At 57.7% G+C, this 24,379-nt stretch overlaps 1 protein-coding gene across 23 annotated transcripts in view; it reads right to left on the minus strand.

The window, feature by feature from the left end:
• The window catches only part of AATK (apoptosis associated tyrosine kinase), a 46,474-nt gene extending 33,560 nt beyond the window's left edge, over positions 1-12,914 (minus strand). For 13 of the 23 annotated variants that reach the window (XM_078374877.1, XM_078374872.1, XM_078374871.1 and 10 more), the window contains exon 1: positions 12,371-12,914. In XM_078374877.1, the coding sequence (XP_078231003.1) occupies positions 12,371-12,682 (312 nt within the window). In that variant the 5' untranslated portion in view covers positions 12,683-12,914. Of the gene's footprint in view, positions 1-7,099; positions 7,237-7,456; positions 7,659-12,370 lie in introns of those variants that run through there. The other 10 variants (XM_078374884.1, XM_035302024.3, XM_035302023.3 and 7 more) reach the window with 3 other exon arrangements.
• Between the last annotated feature and the right edge of the window lie 11,465 nt (positions 12,915-24,379).

Here is a 24,379-nt window from a genome sequence, read left to right on the forward strand (position 1 = left end):
CCTGGCCCGCGTGCTGCTGAGTCAAGGGCAGATGGTCCTGGGGTGTCGGCTCATCTGGGGGTCAGGCCAGTGTCCCTGGGGAGCCCAGAGTGGTCCCAGTGTTTGTCATAAATACCCCTGCCTCTCAGCTGCAGGCTGGAGTAAGTAGCAAGATTCTTGGGGTTCCTGGGGCAGCGGAAAGGAGGAGGGGGTACCCTGTGCGCTCTACAGACCACTGGGGTGGCGGACAGAGCTTTGTGGGCTAGGGACAGAATTACTCTGCAAACGTTTGCACAAGATTGCAGACAAAGAACAAAGAGGAATAGAATTCCCGAGCAGACACGGAGGCCAGGCATCAGCCAAGCCCCACCGGCACAGACCCCAGGCCCAGCCCACCCCCACCTGTCTCACCCCTTACCCCTCCCCCCACATCCCAGAGGTGAGATGGAAAGATTCATCCCCCAGAAACGAAAGGACAGACCCGGTGCTGCGATCAAGCATTAACTTTTCTATGAATTAAGGCTCCCAGGGGCAAGCACACACCTGTGGTTCAGACGCATCCATGGGGCAGCAGGCTACCTGATACCAGGCCACCACGAGACCCAGTTAGTTCTTCAGACGCCCGGGCCTCCCCGATCTGGCTGGTCGTTTGAGCCCATCTCCCCCCAGCCTCCTAGGACGAAGGCTGTGTCGAAGGACACCCAGACCTCGAGAGCCAGAACCGCCCCAGGAGAGATCAAGGAGGGGCCTGAATCATGAACCCAAAGGACACAACCTCAACACCGTGATCCAGACTCCCCAGATCACAGTCGCCGGGCGGCTGCAGCATGTTAGGCAGAGCGTCGACCCTGAGATTGTCTGTCTTTGGAAACTGAGCGTGCTGCAAGGAAACGCGCATGGCGGCCAGGTTGACAAGGGTGGCCTTCATTTGCCTGTCAACTCAATCACAGAAGTGAAAACAGAGGCAAAAAGTACAAATTTCCCCGACAAATTATTCAATCACATGCGACTTCCAACCCTCACAGGCATTGCCTTTATAAAACAGCCTTTGGGCGGGGTACAGTGGCTCGCACCTGTAATCCCAGCACTTTGGGAGGCTGAGGTGGGCAGATCACTGGAGGTCAGGCGTTCGAGACCAGCCTGGCCAACATGGTGAAACCCCATCTCTACTAAAAATAATTTTTTAAAAATGAGCAGGGCATGGTGGTGTGCCTGTAATCCCGGCTACTGGAAGGCTGAGGCAGGAGAATCATTTGAACCTGGGAGGCGGAGGGTGCAGTGAGCTGAGATCTCACCACTGCATTCAAGCCTGGGCAACGAAGCATGTCTCTGTCTCAGAAAAAAAAAACAATCCTTTGGCCAGGAGTGTGGCTCACACCTGTAGTCCCAGAGCTTTGGGAGGTCGAGGCAGGAGGATCACTTGAGCCCAGGAGTTTGCGATCTGCCTGGACAACATAATGAGAATTTAAGAATCGACTCAAAGAGTATGTTCAGTATGACTCGAACCTGTGGTACCAGCTTTTTGGGAGGCTGAGGTGGGAGGATCACTTGAGCCCAGGAGGTCAAGGCTGAGGTGGGCCACACCGTACCACTGTACTCCAGCCTGGGCCACAGGGTGCAACCCTGCCTCAAAACACAACAAACCACAACGAAAGTCCTTGGTCAGAGAAGAATTCAACCAGGTCAGCAACCTCAGAAACGGACACCTGCTGACAGCAGCGCTCCTTCCTGTTATGAAGCACGTTCGGCCATGAGCGCAGCTGTCCTTGGGTGGGGATCTGACTGCCGGAGAAGATGCAGTCTAATATTTACTACTAAATCTACCAGAAAACCAGCGCACGCTTCACTTTGCCTAATGGATGGCACCTTCGAAACCGGCCCCACTGATTTGTTTGTTTCTGAGACCGAGTCTCGCTTTGTCACCCAGGCTAGAGTACAGGGGTGTGATCTCGGCCCACTGCAGCCTCCGCCTCCCAGATTCAAGCAATTCTCCTGCCTCAGTCTCCTGAGTAGCTGGGATTACAGGCATCCACCATCACGCCCAGCTAATTTTTGTATTTTTGTATAGATGAGGCTTTACCATGTTGGTCAGGCTGGTCTTGAACTCCTGACCTCAGGTGATTCACCCACCTCAGCCTCACAAAGTGCTGGGATTACAGGTGTGAGCCACTGCGCCCAGCCCCCAGCCCCACTGATTTTTTATTAGCTATATACAATCCATGCTCCTCTTGGATTAGAACATTCTAGAGCTTTCCAGGCTTATTTCTGTATTAACAGCTGGGAAAATTACAGCACCTTATCAATATTTGAAGATTTGGTGGACTTTGTGGAAGAAAATAAATTTCAATCAAATCCCTAAACCATAGTGGTGGATTTGAAATTAGGTGTGATCAAAGCTTCTAAAAGAGAATATGAAGATGCCACCAATAAAGTTGTCTTTTCTGCTCAGCCCAACGAACTGGGCGGAAAATTCAGACGAGACCAGAACTTCCATTTAAAGCTGCGTCATTTGCCTTCGTGGGCGTTCCTTCCCCAAAGCTCTCAGGGAATTAACAGCTGCATTTGCCCTAAGAAGCCAGGGAAGTTACCAACAGTTCGGAAAGACTCGTGTGTGTGGTAGGATGAGAGGACGCTTTGTGATGGTGTTGCTGCTCTATCACCAGCACTATTTCCACCAAATCCGCGGTCTGTGTATGAGGCCCATGAAAATGGACCTCCCACACCCCAAACGACTCAAAGCGCTGCATGAAAGACAGGAGAATCTGATGGGAATGCTCACACGGTACAGCCGAATCACAGAACAATTTCAAAACAGCAACACTGGCTCACGCCCATGATCCCAGCACTTTGGGAGGCTGAGGCAGTCAGATTGCCTGAGCTCAGGAGTTCGAGACCAGCCTGGCCAACATGGTGAAACCCTGTCTCTACTAAAAACACAAAAATTAGCCCAGTGAGGTGGTGCACACCTGTAATCCCAGCTACTCAGAAGGCTGAGGCAGGAGAATCACTTGAACCCAGGAAGCGGAGGTTGCAGTGAGCCAAGATCACACCACTGCACTCCATCCTGGGCAAGAAGAGAGAAACTCTGTCTTAAAAAAAGAGAGCAGTGCCACGTAGAAGAGGAACACTTGGAGCGTGTTCTCTAAGGAGAGCCACATCCTACAAGAAAGCAAGCAGCTATTTGTTGAAATGCTCAATGCCAACACATGGTCCTAAAGCTGGCCAGCTCTTAGGGACTATCTCTGTGACAACTGCCAGTCACCTGCCCCTGTCATGAATCGAATTTTGTTTTTTTAATTTTTTTCCCTTTTTTTTTTTTGAGACAGAGTGTCATGGTCACCCAAGATGAAGTGCAGTTACACAATCTCAGCTCACTGCAACCTCTGCCTCCCGGGTTCAAGCAATTCTCCTGCCTCAACCTCCCAAGTAGCTGGGACTACAGGCACCTGCCACCACACCTGGCTAATTTTTGTATTTTAGTAGAGCCAGGGTTTCACCATGATGGCCAGAAGGGTCTCAAATTCCTGAGCTCAGGGGATCCACCCACCTCGGCCTCCCAAAGTGCCAGGATTACAGGTGTGAGGCACCATGACCGGCCTTTCCCAGTACTGTAAATGGTCAGCATTGCTCTTTACAGCCCGCTGTGCTCTGCATTTCATTTCCGCGTGATTTCCTGTGCTGGAGTCTACACTGCATGGACCTCTAGAGGGTTCTTGTTCCTCCCATGCACTTCCTGCGTGTTGGACTCCGCGAATGTGCATCATCATGGTGCTGTGCCGTGCATGGAAACCTTGAACTTCCTCCATAAATGAAGAGATGTCTCATTCATACATTTGCATTTGGGCAAGGTAAAATTCTCAAGATCCTGGCTCTGTGGGTGACGGCATCAGTGGCAGTGACCAGCGAGGTTTTGATGGATGTTGTCAAGAGACTGAGGTCATTGTCACAGTATTTCATACAACTGCAGTGATGTAGCCAGGTACACACGGTCACCGACCAGAGTAGCATGGGTTTATGCAATTCCCTTTTTAATACACTTTACTTATCATTTTCCTTTTATATGGGGTCTCACTCTGTCACCCAGGCTGGAGTGCAGTGACACCATCACGGCTCACTGCAGCCTCGAACTCCTGGGCTCAAGCAATCCTCTCACCTCAGCTTCCTGAGAAGCTGGGACTACAGGTGTGCACCACCATGCCTGGTAATAACAAGGATGCAGGCCAGCCATGGTTATTTTTAGGAGAGGCCACGTAAAGTGTAAGCTTCCAGCCCAGGACATGGTGAGGTCCACAGGCCCCAGCTGGGTCCCCCCAACACTTCGCTCACTGCACCCACCCACACACATGCATACACACATGTTCGCCTGTCAGGGATGCTTGTGCTCCCACATGCACATGTACCCCTCCATACACACGCCTGCTGCACACGCTGGCAGCCTCGAGGTGGACCATCCAGCTCTCCGGCAGTGCAGGGACCTGCCCCTCTCTCTGCTGCAGGGCCCCTGCACGTCCCCGGGGGTTGCCACCCCAGCATCTCTAAGCCTGCCTCTCCTGCCCCTCAACAGCCAGCCCCACAATCAAACACGGGTGCCCAGCCCGGCCCAGGGACGGAAGTGAGTTCCACCAGCTGGACACTCAAAAGGGACGTCCCATCTGCTGAGGCATGACACAGGCCAGCCTTGCCTCCAACAGCACCAGATGCCCAGGTCCACCCCAAGGCTGGTCCAAGGGTGGGCAGGCACCTGGAATGCCCCCAGTTCCCCAGGACGCTGATCCCTGACAGTGGAGTAGCCCCCAAGGGACAGGCTCCAGATTTGGTCATGGCCCCGGCTCTTCACTCCTTAACACACGCTCTCTGTCCCCCCATACCACAGCCTGCAGTCCCGCTCTTCCTGGGAGGCCACCCTCCTGTGCACTTCAGGCCTGGCCCCGATGCCTCCCGGCATCCAGCTGGCTCCAAAGGGACCTGCACAGACTGAGTCCCTCCCTCAGTGCCAGCTGGGCAGTGGCAGAGGGCTGCCTGGTGCAGGCTCGCCAAGGAGGAAACGGGCAGGTCCACGGCCAGGGCGGCCACGCATCACGGATGCAGGCTGGCCGTGGTTATTTTTAGACAGGACTTGCAAGGCCGCCTGTCACAGAAGGAAAAATAAAACAGAATCTGACGCACCCATTCACGCTCCAGCAGCAGCTGAGCGTCTCACCATTCCCTCCAGACCCATGACAGAGGGCAGGGCAGAGCCCAGACCTCCAGATCTACGGTCCGAGCAGGACCGTCCTCCCTATCATTCATCCCCAGGACGAGGAAATGCTCTTAGGGATGCCTGCCTTTGGGCCACAGGGAATCCAAGCAGCTTCCCAGGGAGAGAAGGTGCCTGAGCTGGCGGCTGCTGGTCAGTACCTGCACCCAGCTCCCTGAGAAAGAAAGTAGGGCATGTGCCGGCCCCTGACGCCCGTGCTCCCACCTCGGTCCATTTCCAGGTGGGAGCTGCTAGCATCAACCCTGCAGGGTTGCAGGAAGTGAAGCAGCAGGCCACCTCTCACCACGCACAGACCTGAGGCCTTGTGCCCAGGACCTGCCCACCGCCCTGGGCCTGGCTGTCACAGGCCAGCCAGGGCTGCCCGAAGCCAGACACAAACCACGGACAGAATGCCTTCAAATAGGCACTCACCCGAGGGGCTCGGAAGGGTGGGAAAGACTTGCGGCATCTTTCATCAGGGAAAGCCAGGCAAGATCACCATGGGCAGCACCCACATGCTCACAAGCCCTGGTGTTATAAAAACAGCAACCCGCCCTGGCAGGAGGAGAAGCTGTGGAGGTGCTTGTCCATGGGGATAGGGGCAAAATGGCACTACCTCCTAGAAGCTCCCTGGACAGTGCCCACTGCAGCCACACACCAGCACCCCTGATCCCTGGGGCCACTAGACACACAGCCAGACTGCAGGCCCAAAGAGGCCAAGGCCACAGGACCCTGCTTATGAGACAGATGTCCAGGCCAAGTGCCCAGAGACCAGCAGCAGATGGGTGGCTTCCAAGGCTGGGGCAGGGGATGGGGAGTGATAATCATGGCACAAGTCTCCTGTCAGGGGCACGGATGCTCCAAGCTGCAGAGCGATGGCTGCACAGCCTTGGACATGCGGGAAAGCCCCAAGCTGCACATCGGACATGGGCAGGGTCTCAGTATGTGAATTACCTCAGCAAAGGGGCCCTCACGTGAATGCCCATGACAGAAGCCCACGGAACAGCCCGAAACGGAGTCTCATTCACAGAGAGCGAGGGAGATGCCCGGCGCAAAGCAGCTGGGAGGGCGCCAGCAGCCTGAGTGATGGCCCGGGTGGTTGTCCTGGGGGCTCTTGGGGGCTCTAGGGTGAATCCACTAGGGAGAAGCCCTGGAGCACCCCCGGAGGCCAGAGTGTGCCTGTGTGTGCCTCAACCACTAGGAAGTCGGACGCCTTTTTCCCAGGGGGTTTGAGGAATTTCCACATGGGCCTCACCGAGAAGCCCAAACCCTAAACATGCACAGCCAGCTGCAGAATCCACAGGACGAAGTGCAAAGGGAGCCCAAGCTCCTCCATCAAAGTCACTAAGATGGCCCCACTGAGCACCAGGCCCTGGTCAGAGGGACCCTCACACAGAGGACAGCGTCCCCAGCTTCTTCCCACAACGACTTCGAGACACAGCCTCAAACCGTGACCTTGGCACAGAGGTGACTCGGCAGAGTCCTGATCCCGGACCAGGCTCTCCTGCCCCCCACCTGGCTCCCCCAGGCCAGCTGGCCACGCCTGCCTGACACCAGGTACAGAGAGGAGTCTTTCTGGGGACCCTGGCAGGTGGGGGAAGCTGGACTCCTGTCCCTCAGCAGGGACCCCCACACCCTCCACAAGGGTGAGAGACGGGTAGCCTGGCCTACCATAAGAGGTGCCCTCAAGTGGCCCTGGCTCAGGGGAGCATCTGGCCCCCACTGCCCAGAATCATCCGCTGCAGAGGCCCTGCCTGCTCTAGCACAGCCACCGCCTCTGGCAGGGTCCCTGAAGGACAGGAGTCTCCTGACCACAGTCCCCCCACCCACCGCAGGGCTGGCAGCAGGAGCACAGCCTGCATCCTCCCAGAAACCCCCACCTACCGGGCTCTGGGTACTGCTCCCACGTGGCTCTGATTGCGGCTGCAACCCCAGAGTGACCCCTGGGAGGACTCCAGCCCACCCCAGCCCTGGCCCCCTGACCCCAGGCCCTGGTCCCTTTGGAGAGAGGCTGGGGACTCAGGAGGACGCCGCCTCCCGTGACAGTCCTCAGAGGTGCATGGGAACTGGCTCCGGTCCCGTCCGCTGCCCTCATTTCCTCTGCTGGCTTCCTCTGCGGGGGGTGGGGAGGCCAAGGCTGCTGGTCCCGCTCACTGGCGCTAGTTCCTCTGTGAAAGGCAGGCAGGGACTGCAGGGCCAGGCCCAGCAGGGCCCAGACGCCCAAGCCCTCCTGTCACTCACCGTGACCTGCAGAGGGGACAGTGGTCTCTCCTTCACGGACACGCCGCCAGGGACAGGAACGCAGGCCGGGGTGCCACAGGGGGCGCTCTGCATCAGGCTCCCACGAGGGAGTAGCTGAGTGGGCCTCCCATCAGCCTCACCTTGGGTTGCAGAGGGGTCAGGTGGCCCATGAGAAAGGCCCATCCCAGAAGAATCCTGTGAGCTGGAGATGGGAGGCTGGTGGCAGCAGGAACGTCAGAGTCCCAGGCTCGCCGTCACACGCCAGGTCCGAGCAGACACTGGGGCGTGCCATGGACCCTCCGCCTCCCTCGTGGACAGAGGAGGAGGCAGAGGACCAGCCTGCCAGTCGGGCACCGTGGCGGGTTCTGAGGCTGGGCCAGCACGTGCCCTCGTTTTCTTCCAAGGATAACTCTTCCTAGGTATAGTCAGAGGTTCCTGACACCTTGAGGCAGCTGTGCTTGCCCCTCAGACCCAAGGAGACCCCTAGATGCGTGTCCTGGGACCATGGGCTGCTGGCCCAGACAGCAAGGAACGGAGATGCTCAGTTCCTGAGGACGGAGGAGGAGAGCGGCATGGGCAGGCCGCTCCCCTGAGGCACTGACGAGGTCCTTCCTGCCCCCCGGCTCAGCGGCACCAGGTGCTCCTGGGCTCACATCTCTCCAGCCTCAGCCGTGGCCTCCCTCCCACGAGCACCACGCCGCCTCCTTTAATCAGGCCCACCCTCTGCAGTCTGACTTCATCTGAATTGATCACAGCTGTGAAGACACTATTTTCGAATAAGACCCCATTTGGAGGTTCTGGGTGGCCGTGGGCTTGGGGTGACATATTCCACTCAGCATGTGACTCCAGGGGGCACAGGCAGGAGCGCATTTCCCAGGCGGCCAGGGTGGCCAGTGATTGCAGAGAGGACGTGAGCAGGCACTGGCCCTGGACCTGCCGTGACAGCCCCTATGTTCTCTCAGGAGCCTCCAGGAGAGTGGGTGCTGCTGGACCCCGTTTCAGAGGTGAAACAGACACAGAGCTGTTGGGACGCCTGTCCATGGTCACGCAGCAGGGCCTGGCCCCAGACACCAGCCCACAGCGGCACTCTCCCACAAGGTAGGGTCAGGGCTGGGAGCCAGGGTGGCAGCGGGCTTGGTGGGGAGTCCATGCAGCCTAAACATGCAGGATGGCACGAGGCGGACCTTCCAGCACGTTCCACACAACACAGTGGCTGCCAGCCCACCTCAGCCAGCTCTGGGGCACTCGGGCCCACAGGGCAGCCACAGCAGGGGCAGGTGCTGGGCCTGAACCCCCAGCAGGGGCGACTTCTTCTGGCGCACCCAGGGCTCAGACCAGTCCTCTGGGTCACCGTGCCGTCCCATGGAGGGAAGCACATAGTCTGGCCTCCTGGAGAATGTGTCAGAATGATGGAGATGGTCTCTCTGACCCACACCTGGGGATCTGGGGCCTCATACCCACACCCTCCCCCAGTGCCTGCACCCAAGACGGCAGGTGGGAGCCGGACCTATGCCCAGGGCCCACGGCCTGCGTGTGACCACTCCCCAGGGCCACTGTCCACACAGATTTCCCATGGGACCCTCTCCAAGAACCCACCTCCGCCTGCACATCCGCAGCATAACGGTCTCGGCGGGAGACCTGAGAGGAAGGGCAGGGACAGGCCCACCCCTAAAGGCACAGCCTCCCCTGGCCATCCTCTGAGACCCCACGGGGCCAGAGGAGGACAGGTAACTGCTCGAAGGGCAGGTGCTGGCTGCCTGAGCCGGAGTGGTCTGGGAGGCTGGAGCAGCAGCTGCCCTCACCCAGACCCCACACCTGGCGCCCGGGCAGCGTCAACTGTGGGGCACCTTCCCAGGGCAGTACTCTGGGGACCACCCAGACCCATGCCTCCTGCTCAGCCCTTGACCCCGAGTCCAACCCTGTCCCTGCCACTGAAGCTGTGCCTGGCCCGGGGCTGACCGCCTCCTCTGCTCTCTCCCCAATGACGCGATCATCCCGAGGCCCAGCGCACCCAGCGCTTGTGCAGTGTCCGGTTCACATGAATTCTGGGTGAGTGAGCACCATGGCCAGCCACAGGCTCTTCTCCCATAAACCCCCCATGGTGCCTGGTTTGGGCCAGATACAGGGAGAGGCCTTGAGCAGGGGACAGGATGTGAGCCGAGGGACGGCAGAGAGGTGGGGGTGGGAAGATGGTGAATCCAGGGTGTCATGTCCTACAGGAGCTTCTACAAACTCCAGGCCCTTCCCACTGGTCAACAGTGACAGCTCTGTGCCAGGGGTCAGCCTTGACAGACACCACTGCTGTCCCCTCGGACCTGAACATCACAGCCATTCCCAACTTACAGGTAGCAAAGCAGGCATGGAGAGGCAGTCACAGAAGGGCCCATCAGCAAACCAGAGGTGGCCCCAGGGAAAACCCCTGTTCCTAATGGAGTAGAGCATGTGGCCCCCCCCTCCAGGCTGAGCATGCCCCTCCAGAAGCCAGAGCGAGGTGGTGTCCCATGCCCACTCCCAGCGTAGGACAACGCCAGGCCCCAGGGCTCAGGATGGTGGAAATCACGGTGACCTGAGGCCACACCTGGGTGGGTGAAGGCTGGGGAGCAACAAGGTCAGCCCCATCCCTTGGGGCACTCACGTAGAAGGAGTGACCCCCACTTGCTCGAGGCCATGCCACCCCCTTCCTGCCAGCCTGGACCCAGCCATCCTGCCCACGTGTCATCTTCATCATCCTGTCTTTCCTGACCCCCCTGCCCACCCTAGTCTCCCCAGAGCGAGCTTTCACTTATGCAGAGCAGATCTCAGAGAGCTTGGGTGAGTAGCCCAAGGCCACACAGCACAGAGGCTGGAGGGCTGCAGCTGCCAAGAAATCCTCAGGGTCACTCACACAAGCTCCTGAGTCCAGGGAACTGGGGGAAGAGCTGGGCCCCAGAGGAAGTGGCTCTTCCCAGCACTCAAGCAGGCTCCTAGACCAGGTGCCCTCTGCCCCTGCCCTGCCTGCATCCACCTGGTGTGGAGGGTCAGGGGCCCAGGCAGCCCACAGTCTGTGCCCACAGCCTCCACTCTAGCTCAGGCCCTGCACTCTTGGGCGTCTCTGCCCCCGTACCCCGACGACGGCTGTCACTTCTGTGGAGACTGGCACCAGTTCCTGCGATGAACAAGGAGCTGGTCCAGCAGCAGGGCAGGAGCTGGCGAACACAGCGAGACCCCACGCCCAGGTGCTGGCACTGCACCAGATGCTGAGTGACACACAAGCCAACTGCCAGAGCCATGGGCGCAGGCCCCTCCCCTCTGGGCGTCCCCACAGACTCAAGCAGCTTCTGAAAGAACCAGCTCACTCCATTTTGGAGATGGTGAGGAGCCGGCCTCGTGCTGCAGGAAGCCCGGGGCCTGGGGGTCTCTGTCCCAGCACCACCACCTCCAGCACAGAGAGCCAAGTGCTCACCAAGCACTGAGCCCACCCCAGCCTGCCACAGGCACCGACAGCCCATGCTACAGATGGGAAAACCGAGGCTCACAGGCAAGGCCAGGCAGAGGGAGCCCCCCCCCCCCGCCTCTCTAACCCTCATGGGGGCTGCTGCAGAGCCTAGACCCAACCCCTTAATCCAAAGGAGGGTTCTCTTCCCCCCCACTCCCGGCACCAGCACCTTGGGCAGCCCCTCCTGGCCATGGGACCTGGAGCCCAGCAGGTGCCTGCAGCTGTAGCCCAGCGTCTTGCAGAGGAGAGACACCCCTTGCCGCCAACTTCTCTAAGTCATTAAACGGACACATTAGAGTTGCTCAGATCACGGCTGTTTACCTAGGGAAGGGCAGAGCTGGTGCTGCTAGAGGGCGGGAGAAGGGGCCCCTCGGGGTGAAGGGCAAGGCTGGGCCCCAAAGCAGGGTGTGGGCCAAGAGTCCCCTCTGTTCTGGGGGCAGAAAGAACCAAGCACCCTGGGCCACGCCTGGTATGGAGATGCCATGGGGACCGGCCCTGAGCCTCCTCCACCCCCTGCCGTTGGGCCTCTACGCTGCTGGGCTCTGGGCCTTTGCCTGCTCACCACACAGGGACTTCTGAGCCCCAGGGGTCACTGCAGGAAGTCATTTGTGAGCAAGTGACGCCCACAGCCCTAAGCCCAACAGACAGACCTCCCACTGGCTCCCGTTCCCCCCAGGGGACATGCCTTCAGACCCAGACGGGCCCAGCGGAACCCCCTGCATCCCTGCCACGCTGTGTGCACCGGCCCCGCTCCAGGAGGGACACACAGGAGAGCGAGTCACAGGCAAACACGCTTTGTTTGGGCTGGCTCAGCCTTGTGCCAGAGCCCCAGGGATGTGTGGGTGGGCCTTGGCCCTGGGGCATGGATGGCATGGGGTGGGGGGGTTATCTCCCACTCAGGACAAGCAGGGGCCAGATCTGGAGAAGCAGGGGGAAGAAAGCCCATGGCCTCCTGATGACAGATGGGGCTTCCAGCTGTCCTCAGCCCCCTCTGCCCATCCCAGCTGCCCACTGCAGCCAGGAGGCCAGGCATCCGTGGGCAATCATGCCCTGCCTGGTGCACTGGCCATAGGGGGTAAGAGGCCTGCCCAGGTCCCCTGCAGCCAGCTTGACAGTGTCACCTCAGGCCCCCACTGTCAAGGGGTCTGGGCACCCACCAAGGCCCATCTCTTCTGAGTCTCTGCCCATTGGCTCTGTCATGTGGACTGGCCCCTGCTCCCCACGCATCCCCTGCCGGCTGCTGGTGGCTCGGCAGAGCTCCGAGAACCGCTCCCATCCTGGGAAGGAGCCTCCCACGCCAAGGCCCTGACCCAGGAGAGGCCATGACAAGCCTGAGCCCCAGCTGGCTGACACCCCCCACACCCCCAAGGGCCCTAAGTCCCTAGACCTCCTCTCCTGGCCCCCCCGGGGCCCGCGCAGGCCCTCCGTGCCCCAGTTACCTGTGCCCGGGAGGCAGCCACGGCGTCACGACCGCGCGGGGGACGACAGCCCGCAGGAGGAGGCCGGTGCGCGCTGGGGCCCAGGACCTGCCCCTCCGGGCTCGGGGCCGCCAGGGGGTCCGGCTCCCTCCGCGGCTGGGCTCGGGGCGGGGAAAGGGTTAATTTCCTGGCGAACCCGGAGCGGGGCCGGCGGCGCGTCGGCGGCGGGGGAGGGACGGAGTGAGGCAGCGCGCGCAGGCCGGGCCGCCGGGACTCACCGGGATCGAAGTGCGAGCTGAAGGCGAAGCTGGGGTTGAAGAAGGACGACGACATGGCCGGGCCAGCGGCCGGCGGGCATCCCGGGCGGGCGGGCGCTGCGCTCAGGACGCCCGCGGCCCCGGCCCGCGCCGCGGCATCACCCAGCGGCCGCCGCAGGTGCGGAGCGCGCCGGCCCCCGCGCCCCGCGCCCCCGCCGCAGCCGCAGCGCCCGCACCGGTGGGGGCGGCGGCGACAGACGAGGCGCTCCGCCCGGCCCTGGCGCCGCGGGGCTCCGCTGGTGCAGTCCGAAAACGCCAGCGGGAGCGCGCAGAGCCGCGCGGAGGGAGGCACTCCTCCGCTGCCGGGGTGGCATGGGGGGGCACAGAGGGGGTACGGATGGGGGACACGGGGGGCATGGAGGGGGGTACGGAGGGGGGACACGGCGGGGGCATGGAGGGGGGTACGGAGGGGGGCATGGAGGGGGACACAGAGGGGGGCCTGGAGGGGGTACAGAGGGGGCATGGAGGGGGGCACGGAGGGGCACAGAGGGGGACACGGGGGCATGGAGGGGGTACGGAGGGGCCACGGAGGGGGGCACGGAGAGGGGCACAGAGGGGGACATGGGGGGTATGGGGGGGACACAGAGAGGGGGTACGGAGAAGGACACGGGGACATGGAGTGGGGGGCATGGAGTGGGGGGCTTGGAGTGTGGGGACATGGACGGGGTACAAGGGAGGACACGGAGGGGGGCATGGAGGGCAGGGAGGAGTGGGGTGCTTGGAGGGAGTGAATGCCATGGGGGGGATGGTCGGGAGTGGGGAGCACAGAAGCCTGTGACTGAGAGGGGCACGGAGGCTGTCAGGGGGACATAAGTCATGAGTGGGTCTGGAGGGAATGCTGGGGCAGGGGAGGAGGTGCTCCTAGGTGGGAAGTGCAGGGAGACAGGTGGGAGACCTGGGAGCACACCCGGGGCGGGGCTTGGTGCTCAGCGGCCCTGGCCTCACTTGCAGGTTTCAAGGCTGGCAACCATCCCCCCACCCCATACCCTGTGCTGGCAAAGTGGAGGGCTGGCTTTATGCACACAGTCTGCTCCTGTGCCACGCTGCGACAGCCATGAAGAAGGAAGTTGGCTGACTCTCCTAGGCCAGGACTGTGCCAGGTGCTTAGGGCAGCAGGTTGGCCTGGGCACAGAGGGGCCACCCCTTCCCCTGTGTTACTCCCAGCATCCCCCATTCCCCCATCTCCCCACGGCCAGGCAACGCCATCTTGCAGGGTTGGGGCGGGGCAGGGTCCCCCCCAGCCCGCTCCTGTGGGAATGGGAGTGGGGAGAGTTAAAGTGCAGTGGAGGCCAGTCCCCGAGGCTCACACAAGGCAGGTGGATGGCTTGAGCTCAGGAGTTCCAGACCAGCCTAGGCTACATAGCAAGATCATTTTGCTCCAAAAATTACAAAAATGAGCCAGGCATGGTGGCGCTAACCTGTAGTCCCAGCTACTTGGGAGGCTGAGGTGGGAGGATGACTTGAGCCTGGGAGTTCGAAGCTGCAGTGAGCCAAGATGGAGCCACTGCACTCCAGCCTGGGTGACAGTGAGATCTTGTCTCAAAAAAAGTGTCCTAGAGACTAGGACAGTTGAACTTGATGCGACCTCCTCCACTCATTCATTCATTCACTCACTCATTCTTGGACCAGATGGCTAAGCCCCTGGCAGGGCCCAGCTGGGGGAGGGGCCTGTGGAGCAGGTGAGAGGCATCCACTCAAGCAGGGCTCTTAGGCCTTGGGGAGAGGAAGGAGCCTGCTCCCGACAGAGGGGCCTGCAGGGACCCAGACAGGATGCTTGCATCACGGGGCAGATGGATGGATGCCAGGACCTGCCCTTCCTTTCCTAAGGCGTCTCTCATGTAGGAAGTTTCCTCCCAACAGGCAAAGCAAGAGGCCTCCACCGTCACCTCAGACCTTCGGGGTTCCTGGCTGTAGGAGGCCAGACACCAACCCCGCCTGGGGCAGGAGACAGAGCACCAGGGCCTTCTTCCTGGCCCTGATGGTGTGACCAGCTGAGGCTCTAAGGGGCTGTGCCCCCAGGCTGCCATTGTGGGTGAAGGAGCCTGGTGGGTAGAGTGGTTGATGGCGACCTTGCCTGCAGAAGGCGCTCAGAGGCCCCGGGCCACCTCATTCAGTCTGTGCCTTCAGGGAGTCCCAGGGACTAGAAGGACCAGTGCCCACCCAGTGGCAGGGATGGTTGGTACCAGCAGGCTGTGATCCTAGAGTGCCCAGTATGAGGGACAGTGGGCATGGTGTGGGGGCTGAGTCTCCACGATGGGTCCCCTGTCAGGGCCCCTCCCAGCCAAGGGGGGAATGCCCTCCTCTGCCCGGGCTGGAAGGTACCCCAGACCAGATACGCGGACTTAGGCAGGGGAAGATGGCCCGTGGCCCTAGGTGGTTGCTGGTTGGCACTTGGAGAGAGTTCCCAGAACTTCTGTGTCCACAGTGGCCCTGCCTCAATGACCAGGGCCAGAGAGATTGCTGTGACCAATGGCTGGCTGCTTTCAGATTTGCCTGTGAAAACACACGTGTATACTTGCAGCTGGCCACAGCCCAGGGCCTTCAAACTGTGGATCCTCTTGGGGGTCCAGGCAGGACATGGGAGGAACTGCCCCTGGGCTCCAGGCCAGCACTCCACCCCACGTGGCCAGTGAAACTCCTTCTCCAGGGTGCACGGGGTCCTGAGATGTCCCTGGAACCAGGAGTTCGAATGCTTTCTCTGACCACGACTTGAGAGGTGCTCCCAGGTCTGGCCTTTGCCCATGCGGGGACAGGGTCAGTGAGCACCTCTAGGTAAGAGGTCCCTGAAGACATACCCATTCCCTATCCCCTGGCCTGAGGGAAGGCCTGATCTCTGCTCTGGAACCCTCCAGACCCCAGAAGGAGCTGACCCAGGAGCCCAGACTGGCTGGGAGAGTGTCCGTGCAGAGGCATTGCCCATTCAAGAGGAAAAAGGCCAAGAGGCCAGGCAGAAAGCCCAGGTGTGGCAGGGAAGAGGGGGCAAGGGCAAGAGGGAGCCTGGGCCTGGGGGTCTGGGGACCAGACACTAGGGTGAGGCATCCACTTCAGGAGCAAAGTTTAAGGGACACCCAAAAACTCAGCAGTTATGCCCATCTACAGAGGAACCATTGGCAGGATGGAATCTGTCCATGCACTGGACCAAAGCTCTGACACACGATGACACACAAAAATGTCATGCTCAGTGAAAGACGCAAGAGGCCACAGAGTGTGTGACTCCACTTGTATAAAACATCCAGAACAGACAGATCCACGAGACCGAGCACAGGGGGAGGGCCAGAGCCGAGGGAAGGGCAAGTGGGGGTGATGCAGAGGGGTGCAGGGCATCTTCCTGGGGAAGAAAAACGTCCTGAATTAGAGGTGATGGCTGCCCACCCTGTGAAGACTCAAAAACACTAAGTTGTACCCTTTAAAGTGGTGAATTTCATGGCATATGATTCATATCTCAATAACATTGTTAAAAACAAGCAGTAATCAAGGTAACTAAGATTTTAATACAATATTTTAATTTTATCAATTATTTTTATTTATTTATTTTTTTGAAACGGAGTTTCGCTCTTGTTACCCAGGCTGGAGTGCAATGGCGCGATCTCGGCTCACCGCAACCTCCGCCTCCTGGGTTCAGGCAGTTCTCCTGCCTCAGCCTCCTGAGTAGCTGGGATTACAGGCATGCGCCACCATGCCCAGCTAATTTTTTGTATTTTTAGTAGAGACGGGGTTTCACCATGTTGACCAGGATGGTCTCGATCTCTTGACCTCGTGATCCACCCGCCTCAGCCTCCCAAAGTGCTGGGATTACAGGTGTGAGCCACCATGCCTGGCCATTTATTTATTTTTGAGACAGAGTCTCCCTCTGTCGCCCAGGCTGGAGTGCAGTGGTGAAATCTCGGCTCACTGCAACCTCCACCTCCTGGGTTCAAGCAATTCTCCTGCCTCAGCCTCCTGAGTACCTGGGATCACAGGCGTGTGCCACCACACCCAACTAATTTTTGTATTTTTAGTAGAGACGGGGTTTCACCATATTGGTCAGGCTTGTTTTGAACTCCTGACCTCTTGATCCACCTGCCTCAGCCTCCCAAAGTCCTAGGATTACAGGCGTGAGCCACCGCACTCAGCCCAACTATTATTATTATTATTATTATTATTATTATTATTATTATTATTTTGAGATAGGGTCTTACTCTGCTGCCCAGGCTGGAGTGCAGTGGTGAGAACACTGACTCCTGGGTTCAAGCCATCCTCCCACTTCAGCCTTCTGAGCAGCTGGGAGTACAGCTCCCCGAGAAAACACCCAGCTAATTTTTGTATTTTTTTGTAGAGATAGGGCTTCACCATGTTGCCCAGGCTGGTCTTGAACTCCCAAGCTCAGGTGATCAGTGATCCACCCACCTGGACCTCCCAAAGTACTGGGATTACAGGCATTAGCCACCATGTCCAGCCCTAATTTTACTTGATTTTTGAGATGGGGTCTCACTATGTTGCCCAGGCTGGGCTCCAACTCTGGGGCCCAGTGATCCTCCCGTCTTGCCCTCCACAGTAGCTGGAATTGCAGGCATGAGCCACTGCACCTGGCTTAATACAACAAAATTATTATTTTTTTTTCCCAAGGAGTCTCGCTCTGTCTCCGGGCTGGAGTGCAGTGGCGTGATCTCAGCTCACTGCAACCTCTGCCTCCCGAGTTCCAGTGATTCTTCTGCCTCAGCCTCCCAAGTAGCTGGGACTACAGGCATGTGCTACCATGCCCCACTAATTTTTGTATTTTTAGTAGAAATGCGGTTTCACCATATTGGCCAAGCTGGTCTTGAACTCCTGACCTCCTGATCTGCCCGCCTTGGCCTCCCAAAGTGCTGGGATTACAGGCATGAACCACCACGCCCGGCCCCAAAATTTATTTTAGAAATCCATGACAAGCACAGTATCCCAGCTATGAACTGAGTCGAGAGCCACGCAAGCCGTCTCAGAGCCCGAGGCTGAGAAAGGGCAGTCCTGTTGTCCCAATGCAGGGGACATGGGAGCCACCCTGCCTGCAGGGAGCACCGGCTCTGTCCCCCTCCTGGGTCTTCCCAGCCTCAGGGAACAGTGAAGGTCACTTACTAGGCATGCCAGGGAGCCTTCTTTGCTTTCCACAGGGTCCTCACTGCGTGGGGTGACTCCACAGGGTCCCCTTCTACATACTGAGACCCGGAGGCTCCGGAAGGGGTCAGCAGGGAGGGGTGGACCCGGGTCAGGGGGAGGACAGGTGGGAGGGAGGGAAAGAAACAGCAAGGCAGGGCTCTGGGGAGGGGCTGCAGGAGTGTCCGGGGCCTGTCAGCAAAAAGGACCACACACTGAGGGCTTCAAACCCCAGAAAGGGATGCTCTCAGCTCTGGAGGCAGAAGTCTGAGATCCAGGTGTCGGAGGATCCTTCCTGCCCCATGTAGCTGCTGGTGGCCCTAGGCGGTCCTGTGCTGGTGGCTGCACGGACCCAACCTCTGCCTGCATCAACATGTAGTTTATGTGTGTGTGTTTGTGTCTATGCACATGTGAAGGTGTCTGTGTGTGCATTTGTGTATCTGCATGTGTGTAGGTGTGTGTTTGTGTGTGTGTGTGGCTGCATATATGTAGGTGTGTGTTGGTATGTGTGTGCCTGTGTAGGTATGTCTTGGTATGTAGGTGTGAGCACATGTGTAGGTGTGTGTCAGTATGTATGCATGTGTGGCTGCATGTATGTAGGTGTGTGTTAGTGTGTGTGCATGTGTGTTTCATATATGTAGGCATGTCTGTATGTAGGTGTGTGTGCGTGTGTGTTGTACATATGTGTAGGTGTATGTGTGTGCATGTGTAGGTGTGTTGGTATATGTGTAGGTGTGTGTTGCTATGTATGCATGTGTGCCGATGTGTAGGTGTGTGTGTTGGTATGTGTGTGCATGTGTGCGCATGTCGATGTGTGTGCATGTGTTGGTATGTGTGTTGGTATGTATATGTGTGCCTATGTGTAGGTGTGTGCTGGTATAAATGTGCATGTGTGTGCCTATGTGTAGGTGTTGGTATGTGTGCTCATGTGTGTGCCTATGTGTAGGTGTGATGTGTGTGCATGTGTGTTGATATTTGTGCATGTGTGTGCATATATGTAGTTGTGTGTTGAGATGTATGTGTGCATATGTGCTGTGTGTTGGTATGCATGTGTGTGCATACGTGTAGGTGTGTGTTGGTATGAATGCCTGCATGTGTAGGTGCATGTGTTTGTATGTGTCTGCATGTGTGTGCATATGTGTAGGTGTGTGTTGGCATGTATGTGTGTACCTATATGTAGGTGTGTTGGTATGTGCATGTGTGTGCCTATGTGTAGGTGTTATGTGTGCATGCGTGTTGGCATGTGTGTGCATGTGTAGGTATGTGTTGGTATATGCATGTGTGTGCCTATGTGTAGGTGTGTGTTGGTATGAATGTGTGCATATGTGTAGGTGTGGGTGTTATGGGTCTGCATGTGTGTGCCTATGTGTAGGTGTGTTGGTATGTGTGTGTTGGCATGTGTGTGCATGTGTGTTGGCACGTATGTGTGTACATGTGTAGGTGTGTGTTAATGTGTGTGCATATGTGTGTGCATATGTGTAGGTGTGCAGGCGTACATATGTGTAGGTTTGTGTTGGTATGTGTGCATGTGTGTGCCTGTGTGTCGGCATGTGTATGTGTGTGCCTGTGTAGGTGTGTGTTGGTGTGTGCACATGTGTGCTGGCATGTGTGTGCATATGTGTAGGTATGTGGTGGTATGTGTACATATGTGTAGGTGTGTGCATGTTTGTGTGCCTATGTATAGGTGTGTGTTGGTATGTGTGTATGTGTGTGTTGGCATGTGTGTGTGCTGGCATGTGTGTGTGCATATGTGTAGTGTGTGTAGGTGTGTGTCCATGTGTGTAAGGTCAGGACTGGACATATTTTGGGGGACACAATTCAACCCCAGACGGACGTTCAGGGCGTGGGAGGGAGGAGTGAGGTAAGGTGGGTAACATGCAGCTGTGAGGACAAGGTCAGCGTCTTCCCAGATTCCTCCTGCAGACATCTGAATCCCAATTAGCCAGTTATAATAGTGTTTCCGCAAGTGCAGCTGCCCAGACTCAGCACCCAAACCCACCTGCTGGGCACCTTGGGAGGCACTGCAGAGCCCCAAGGATACCCCTGCCTGGCTGACCTCACCCTGCAGTGGGCACCCCCATTCTGCCACATCCCCCTCCGCCATCTTGGCCCTCTTAGAGGCATCTTAGGGTGCTTGGGCCCCTCCAGCCCCAGCCCTGTACCCCCAGGCACCCGGGAGGAAATAGAGCCGGGTGCCCTTCCAGGCAGAGGCAGCACGACCCTCAGGCAGGAAGGGCAGCTGGGGCCTCTTGGCCTCCAGCCCTGGCCTCCCCCTTGCCCCACAGTTGTTCCAGGCAGGGAGGTGAGCAGTGCCAACCCTGAGGGGTGAGATCTGAGCCTCCCCAAGGGGCAGTGCCTGTCCAGTGCTGGGACAGGGAGCACAATACTGTCCCCCAGAGCTATGAGTTGGTCCTTGAGGCCCTTCCAGGCCAGTGTAGCCCTCGGTGGGGGCCAGTGAGCTGGGGCCAGGGCTAGAGGCCAGGAGGGGCGGCTCTGAACAGAAATGAAGCCGAAAGGGCCCCCCAGGGGACAGGCCATCTGTCAGCTTGGGGCAGGTGCTGGTTCCGGGAGCTTTGGAGAACACCGCATCCGCCAGCCCACCCGCCACCCTCCTGGAGATCCCAGGCCAGGCTCCCCATGCCCTCGTGGCCCAGGCAGGCCAGTGGTGGGCTCACAGCCTGGCCGCTCACACTGCAGAAGCTTCCAGGTACTGGTTTCTTTGGGTCTCGTTTTATTAAAAACATGATTTCCCACTCCACATAGTTCCTTTTCATTGAAAAAAATTCACATAACATAAAATTAATTGTCAGTGAACAATTCAGTAGCATTTGAATTCACAATGCTGCGCCCCCATCTGGATCCAAAAAATTGTCACAATCCCGAGAGGCAGCCCTGTGCCCATCAGATGACGCCTGCCCGCTCCCTTCTCCTGGGCCCCCACCGCTGTGTTCGGTCCCCGTGGACTGGCCCCATTCCAACATTTCATAAAATGGAATTACACAGTATGTGGGATGTCTCTCTGCCACGCACGCCCCACTCACTGGGATGTTCCCGAGGTTCCTCCTCACTCTGGCCTGCCAGTGCCCCATGCCTTTCTGCAGCTGAGTTACATTCCATTGCGTGGACGGACCATATGGTGTTTATCCAGCCGTGCCCTGAGGTCCGGGCTGCTTGCTGGGGACAGACTGCCATGTTAGTGTCATATGTAGGGTGGGGTACACGGGACAGCATGGCATGGTGGGAATGCTACAGGGTGAACCCCACGGAGAAGACTATGGCAGGATCGTGGACTCTTCCACTCTGACCCGCTCATTCCACTACTGTGAACATAGCCAAGGAAACCGAGGGGGTTCTTGGACAAAGACACTCATTGCAACATTATCTGTAATGCAAAAAACGCTGATGCTTCTCTGTCTGGGTCCAGCAGCAGACAGCCAGCCAAGAAAGTTGCTGGGGCAGGGTGTGGTGGCTCATACCTGTAAACCCAGCACTTTGGGAGGCCAAGGCAGGAGGATCACTTGTGGTCAGGAGTTCAAGACCAGCCTGGGCAACATGGTGAAACTCTGTCTCTACTAAAAATACAAAAATGAGCCAGGAGTGGTGGTGGGGGCCTATAATCCCAGCTACTCAGGAGGCTGAGGCATGAGAATCACTTGAACCTGAGAGGTGCAGGTTGCAGTGAGCTGAAATCATGCCACTGCACTCCAGTCTGGGTTGAGACTCCATCTCAAAAAAAAAAATGTTGCCTGAATGTCGTCAGCTCCCAGGCACAACACGGAGCTGTCTTCCATGGTAACTGCAGCGTTGTAGAGTCATGTGATAAAATATGACACCAAGAAATCGGATACCGAGGTCACATCAGCTCCACGTAAGAACCAGAGGGGCAGAAACCAGCACGAAGAAAAGCCTGTGGTTTCAGGGTGGAGAAGAGGCAGCATGAGACCTTCTCACTGTCGTTATCGGGGTATCAGAAAACAAATGAACAGTGAAGCGTATCCTTTCAGACCGGCCGTGGCTGGGGCAGGTCCTAAGTGACGTGTCCCTGTTCTGGTCTTACGCTGGTGACAGCCCTACTAGGGCCCTGCCCAGTGAGAGGTGCCCACAGAAGCCACCTGCCTCACAGAGATGCCCTCTCCTTCCAGGGCCCTTATTTTAGGGGCTTCATGAGCAGGCCCTCGCATGGCTCTCTGGCCCCTGTAGTGACCTGGGTACAGATGGCTACCGAGGCCTGGCCAGTCACTGGAGGAAGCCAGGTTGTCCCGTGTCTTCTGCTGGTTTATCAAACACCCTGGCCAGCCTCCCAGGACATGCTATTTTCACTAGTGAATTCTACCAAACATTTAAAGAACAAACACCAATTCTTCTCAAGCCTTCCCAAACAAGTGAACTCAGCCACTCCTAACTCACTCTTGAGGCCAGCATTACCCTGATACCAAGCCAAAGAGATTACAAGGAACGAAAAGTATAAGCCAATATCCCTCATGAGCACAGATTTAAAAATCCCCAACCAAATGCAGGCAAGTTGAATTCAGCAGCATATGGAAAGGTTTATACACCATAATCAAGTGGGATTTATTTGTGGAATGCAAGGATGGGTTAACTAAAAAATTCGATCAGTGTGATATACTACATTCACAGAAGGAAGAACAGAAAATGTGATCAACTCAACTGAGGTAGAAAAAGCATTTGATGGCTGGGCCCAGTGGCTCATGTCTATAATCCCAGCACTTTGGGAGGCTGAGGCGGGCAGATCACAAGGTCAGGAGATCGACCTTCCTGGCCATGGTGAAATCCTGTCTCTACTAAAATACAAAAAATTAGCCAGGAGTGGTGATGCACACCTGTAGTCCCAGCTACTTGGGAGGCTGAGGCACAGGATCGCTTGAACCAGGGAGACAGATGTTGCAGTGAGCTGAGATTGCACCATTGCACTCCAGCCTGGCGACAGAGCAAGACGCAGTCTCAAATAAAAAAGAGAAAAGAAAAGAAAAAGCACTTGACAAAATTCAATGCCCTTTCATGAAATGCTCAACAAGCTATGAATAGAAGGAAACTACCTCAACATGATAAAAACCATCCATGAAAAGCACACAGCAAACGTCGTATTCAGTGGTGAAAGACTGAAAACTTTTCCTCTGAGATCAAGAACAAGAAAATGTGTGAACTCTTGCCACTCCTGTTCAACACAGTTGGTACTGGAGGTTCCAGCCGGACCAGTTAAGCAAGAAAAAGAAAGGAAAGGCACTCACAACGGAAAAGAAAAAGTAAGGCTGGGCGCGGAGGCTCACGCCTGTAGTCCCAGCATTTTGGGAGGCCAAGGCAGGTGGATCGCCTGAGGTCAGGAGTTCAAGACGAGCCTGGCTACCATGGTGAAACCCCATCTCTACTGAAAATACAAAACTCAGCCAGGTGTGGAGGCAAGAGCCTGCAGTCCCAGCTCCTGGGGAGGCTGAGACAGAAGAATCTCTTGAACCTGGGAGGCTAAGGTTGCAGTGAGCCGAGATTGCACCACTGCACTCCAGCCTGTGGGACGGAGAGCGACACCATTGCTTTAAAAAAAATTAAAAAAAAAGACTGTTTTCTTTTTTTTTTTCCCTTTTTTGTTTTTGAGACTCTGGAACCTGGTTCATTTCCTCAGCTCCTGGGGTCTCTTGAAGAAGGAGGATGATGGAGCCTCCCTTGGGGGGCTGCTATGGCAGTTGTCTGAGACCCCTGGGGCCCAGCCGATGGCAGATGATACTGTTATTATACTCATTGTCACCTGTCATGTATCATGTGACCGTCACCTTCATTAGTGGGGACAACACCCTCACACCTCCAACATGGGCAGGCTACCACAGCCTATATCAGGGGCCTGGAGGTCCCGTGGCCTCCAATAGAAAGCCAGGGCCCCCACCCCGGCAGACAGCGCCATCCCTGGCTTCCTCACAGGCCTGTCGTGCCCAGCATGACCACCCCACAGGGATGGGGCTTTCACCACCACCCTCCGTGGCAGAAAGTGACCGTGCCCTTGGTATGCAGAGCCAGCCAGGGATCACCCTGGCCCTCCCTGCTCACCACCGCAGAGGTGCCGTGGTTTGGGAGGCGGGTGTGTCATGGATAAGCTTTGTCATATATGAACCTGGAGCCTCCCACCCCCACCGGCCTGCAGGCTGTGCTGTGTCCCTTCCACCAGGCCCAAGCCCCAAGGTCAGGCCAAAGCACCCACTTGGCTGCCCCTTCAAACCCCACCCATGTGCCTGGCCCTGCAGCAGAGCTGGGAGGGCAGGGTCCCTAGCCTCAGTCTCCCTGCACCCTCCACTAGCCCACAGCCCCTCCCACTGCGCACGACCTGCTGCGCTGGAGGCCTGAGGCCTGGGTTCCAGCCCCATGACCTCAGGCAGGCCCCTTGGCCTCTCTGACCTTGGGCTTCCAGCTGCCATCTGCCCACCCGACCTTGCTCACCCTCCTACCCGTTCACTGGTGCCCTCTGCTCCTCCCTAACCCCACCCCAGGTTTGGGGAGGCCAGGAGCTGCAAAGGGTCAGTTTGCCCAGCCGGGTGTAGACTCACCAAGTGCCTGTGAGCCCCTGGGAGCTGCCCATGCCAGGCTGGAGTGCCAGGGA

Source organism: Callithrix jacchus, chromosome 5, assembly GCF_049354715.1.
Source record: "Callithrix jacchus isolate 240 chromosome 5, calJac240_pri, whole genome shotgun sequence".
NCBI lineage: Eukaryota > Metazoa > Chordata > Mammalia > Primates > Cebidae > Callithrix > Callithrix jacchus.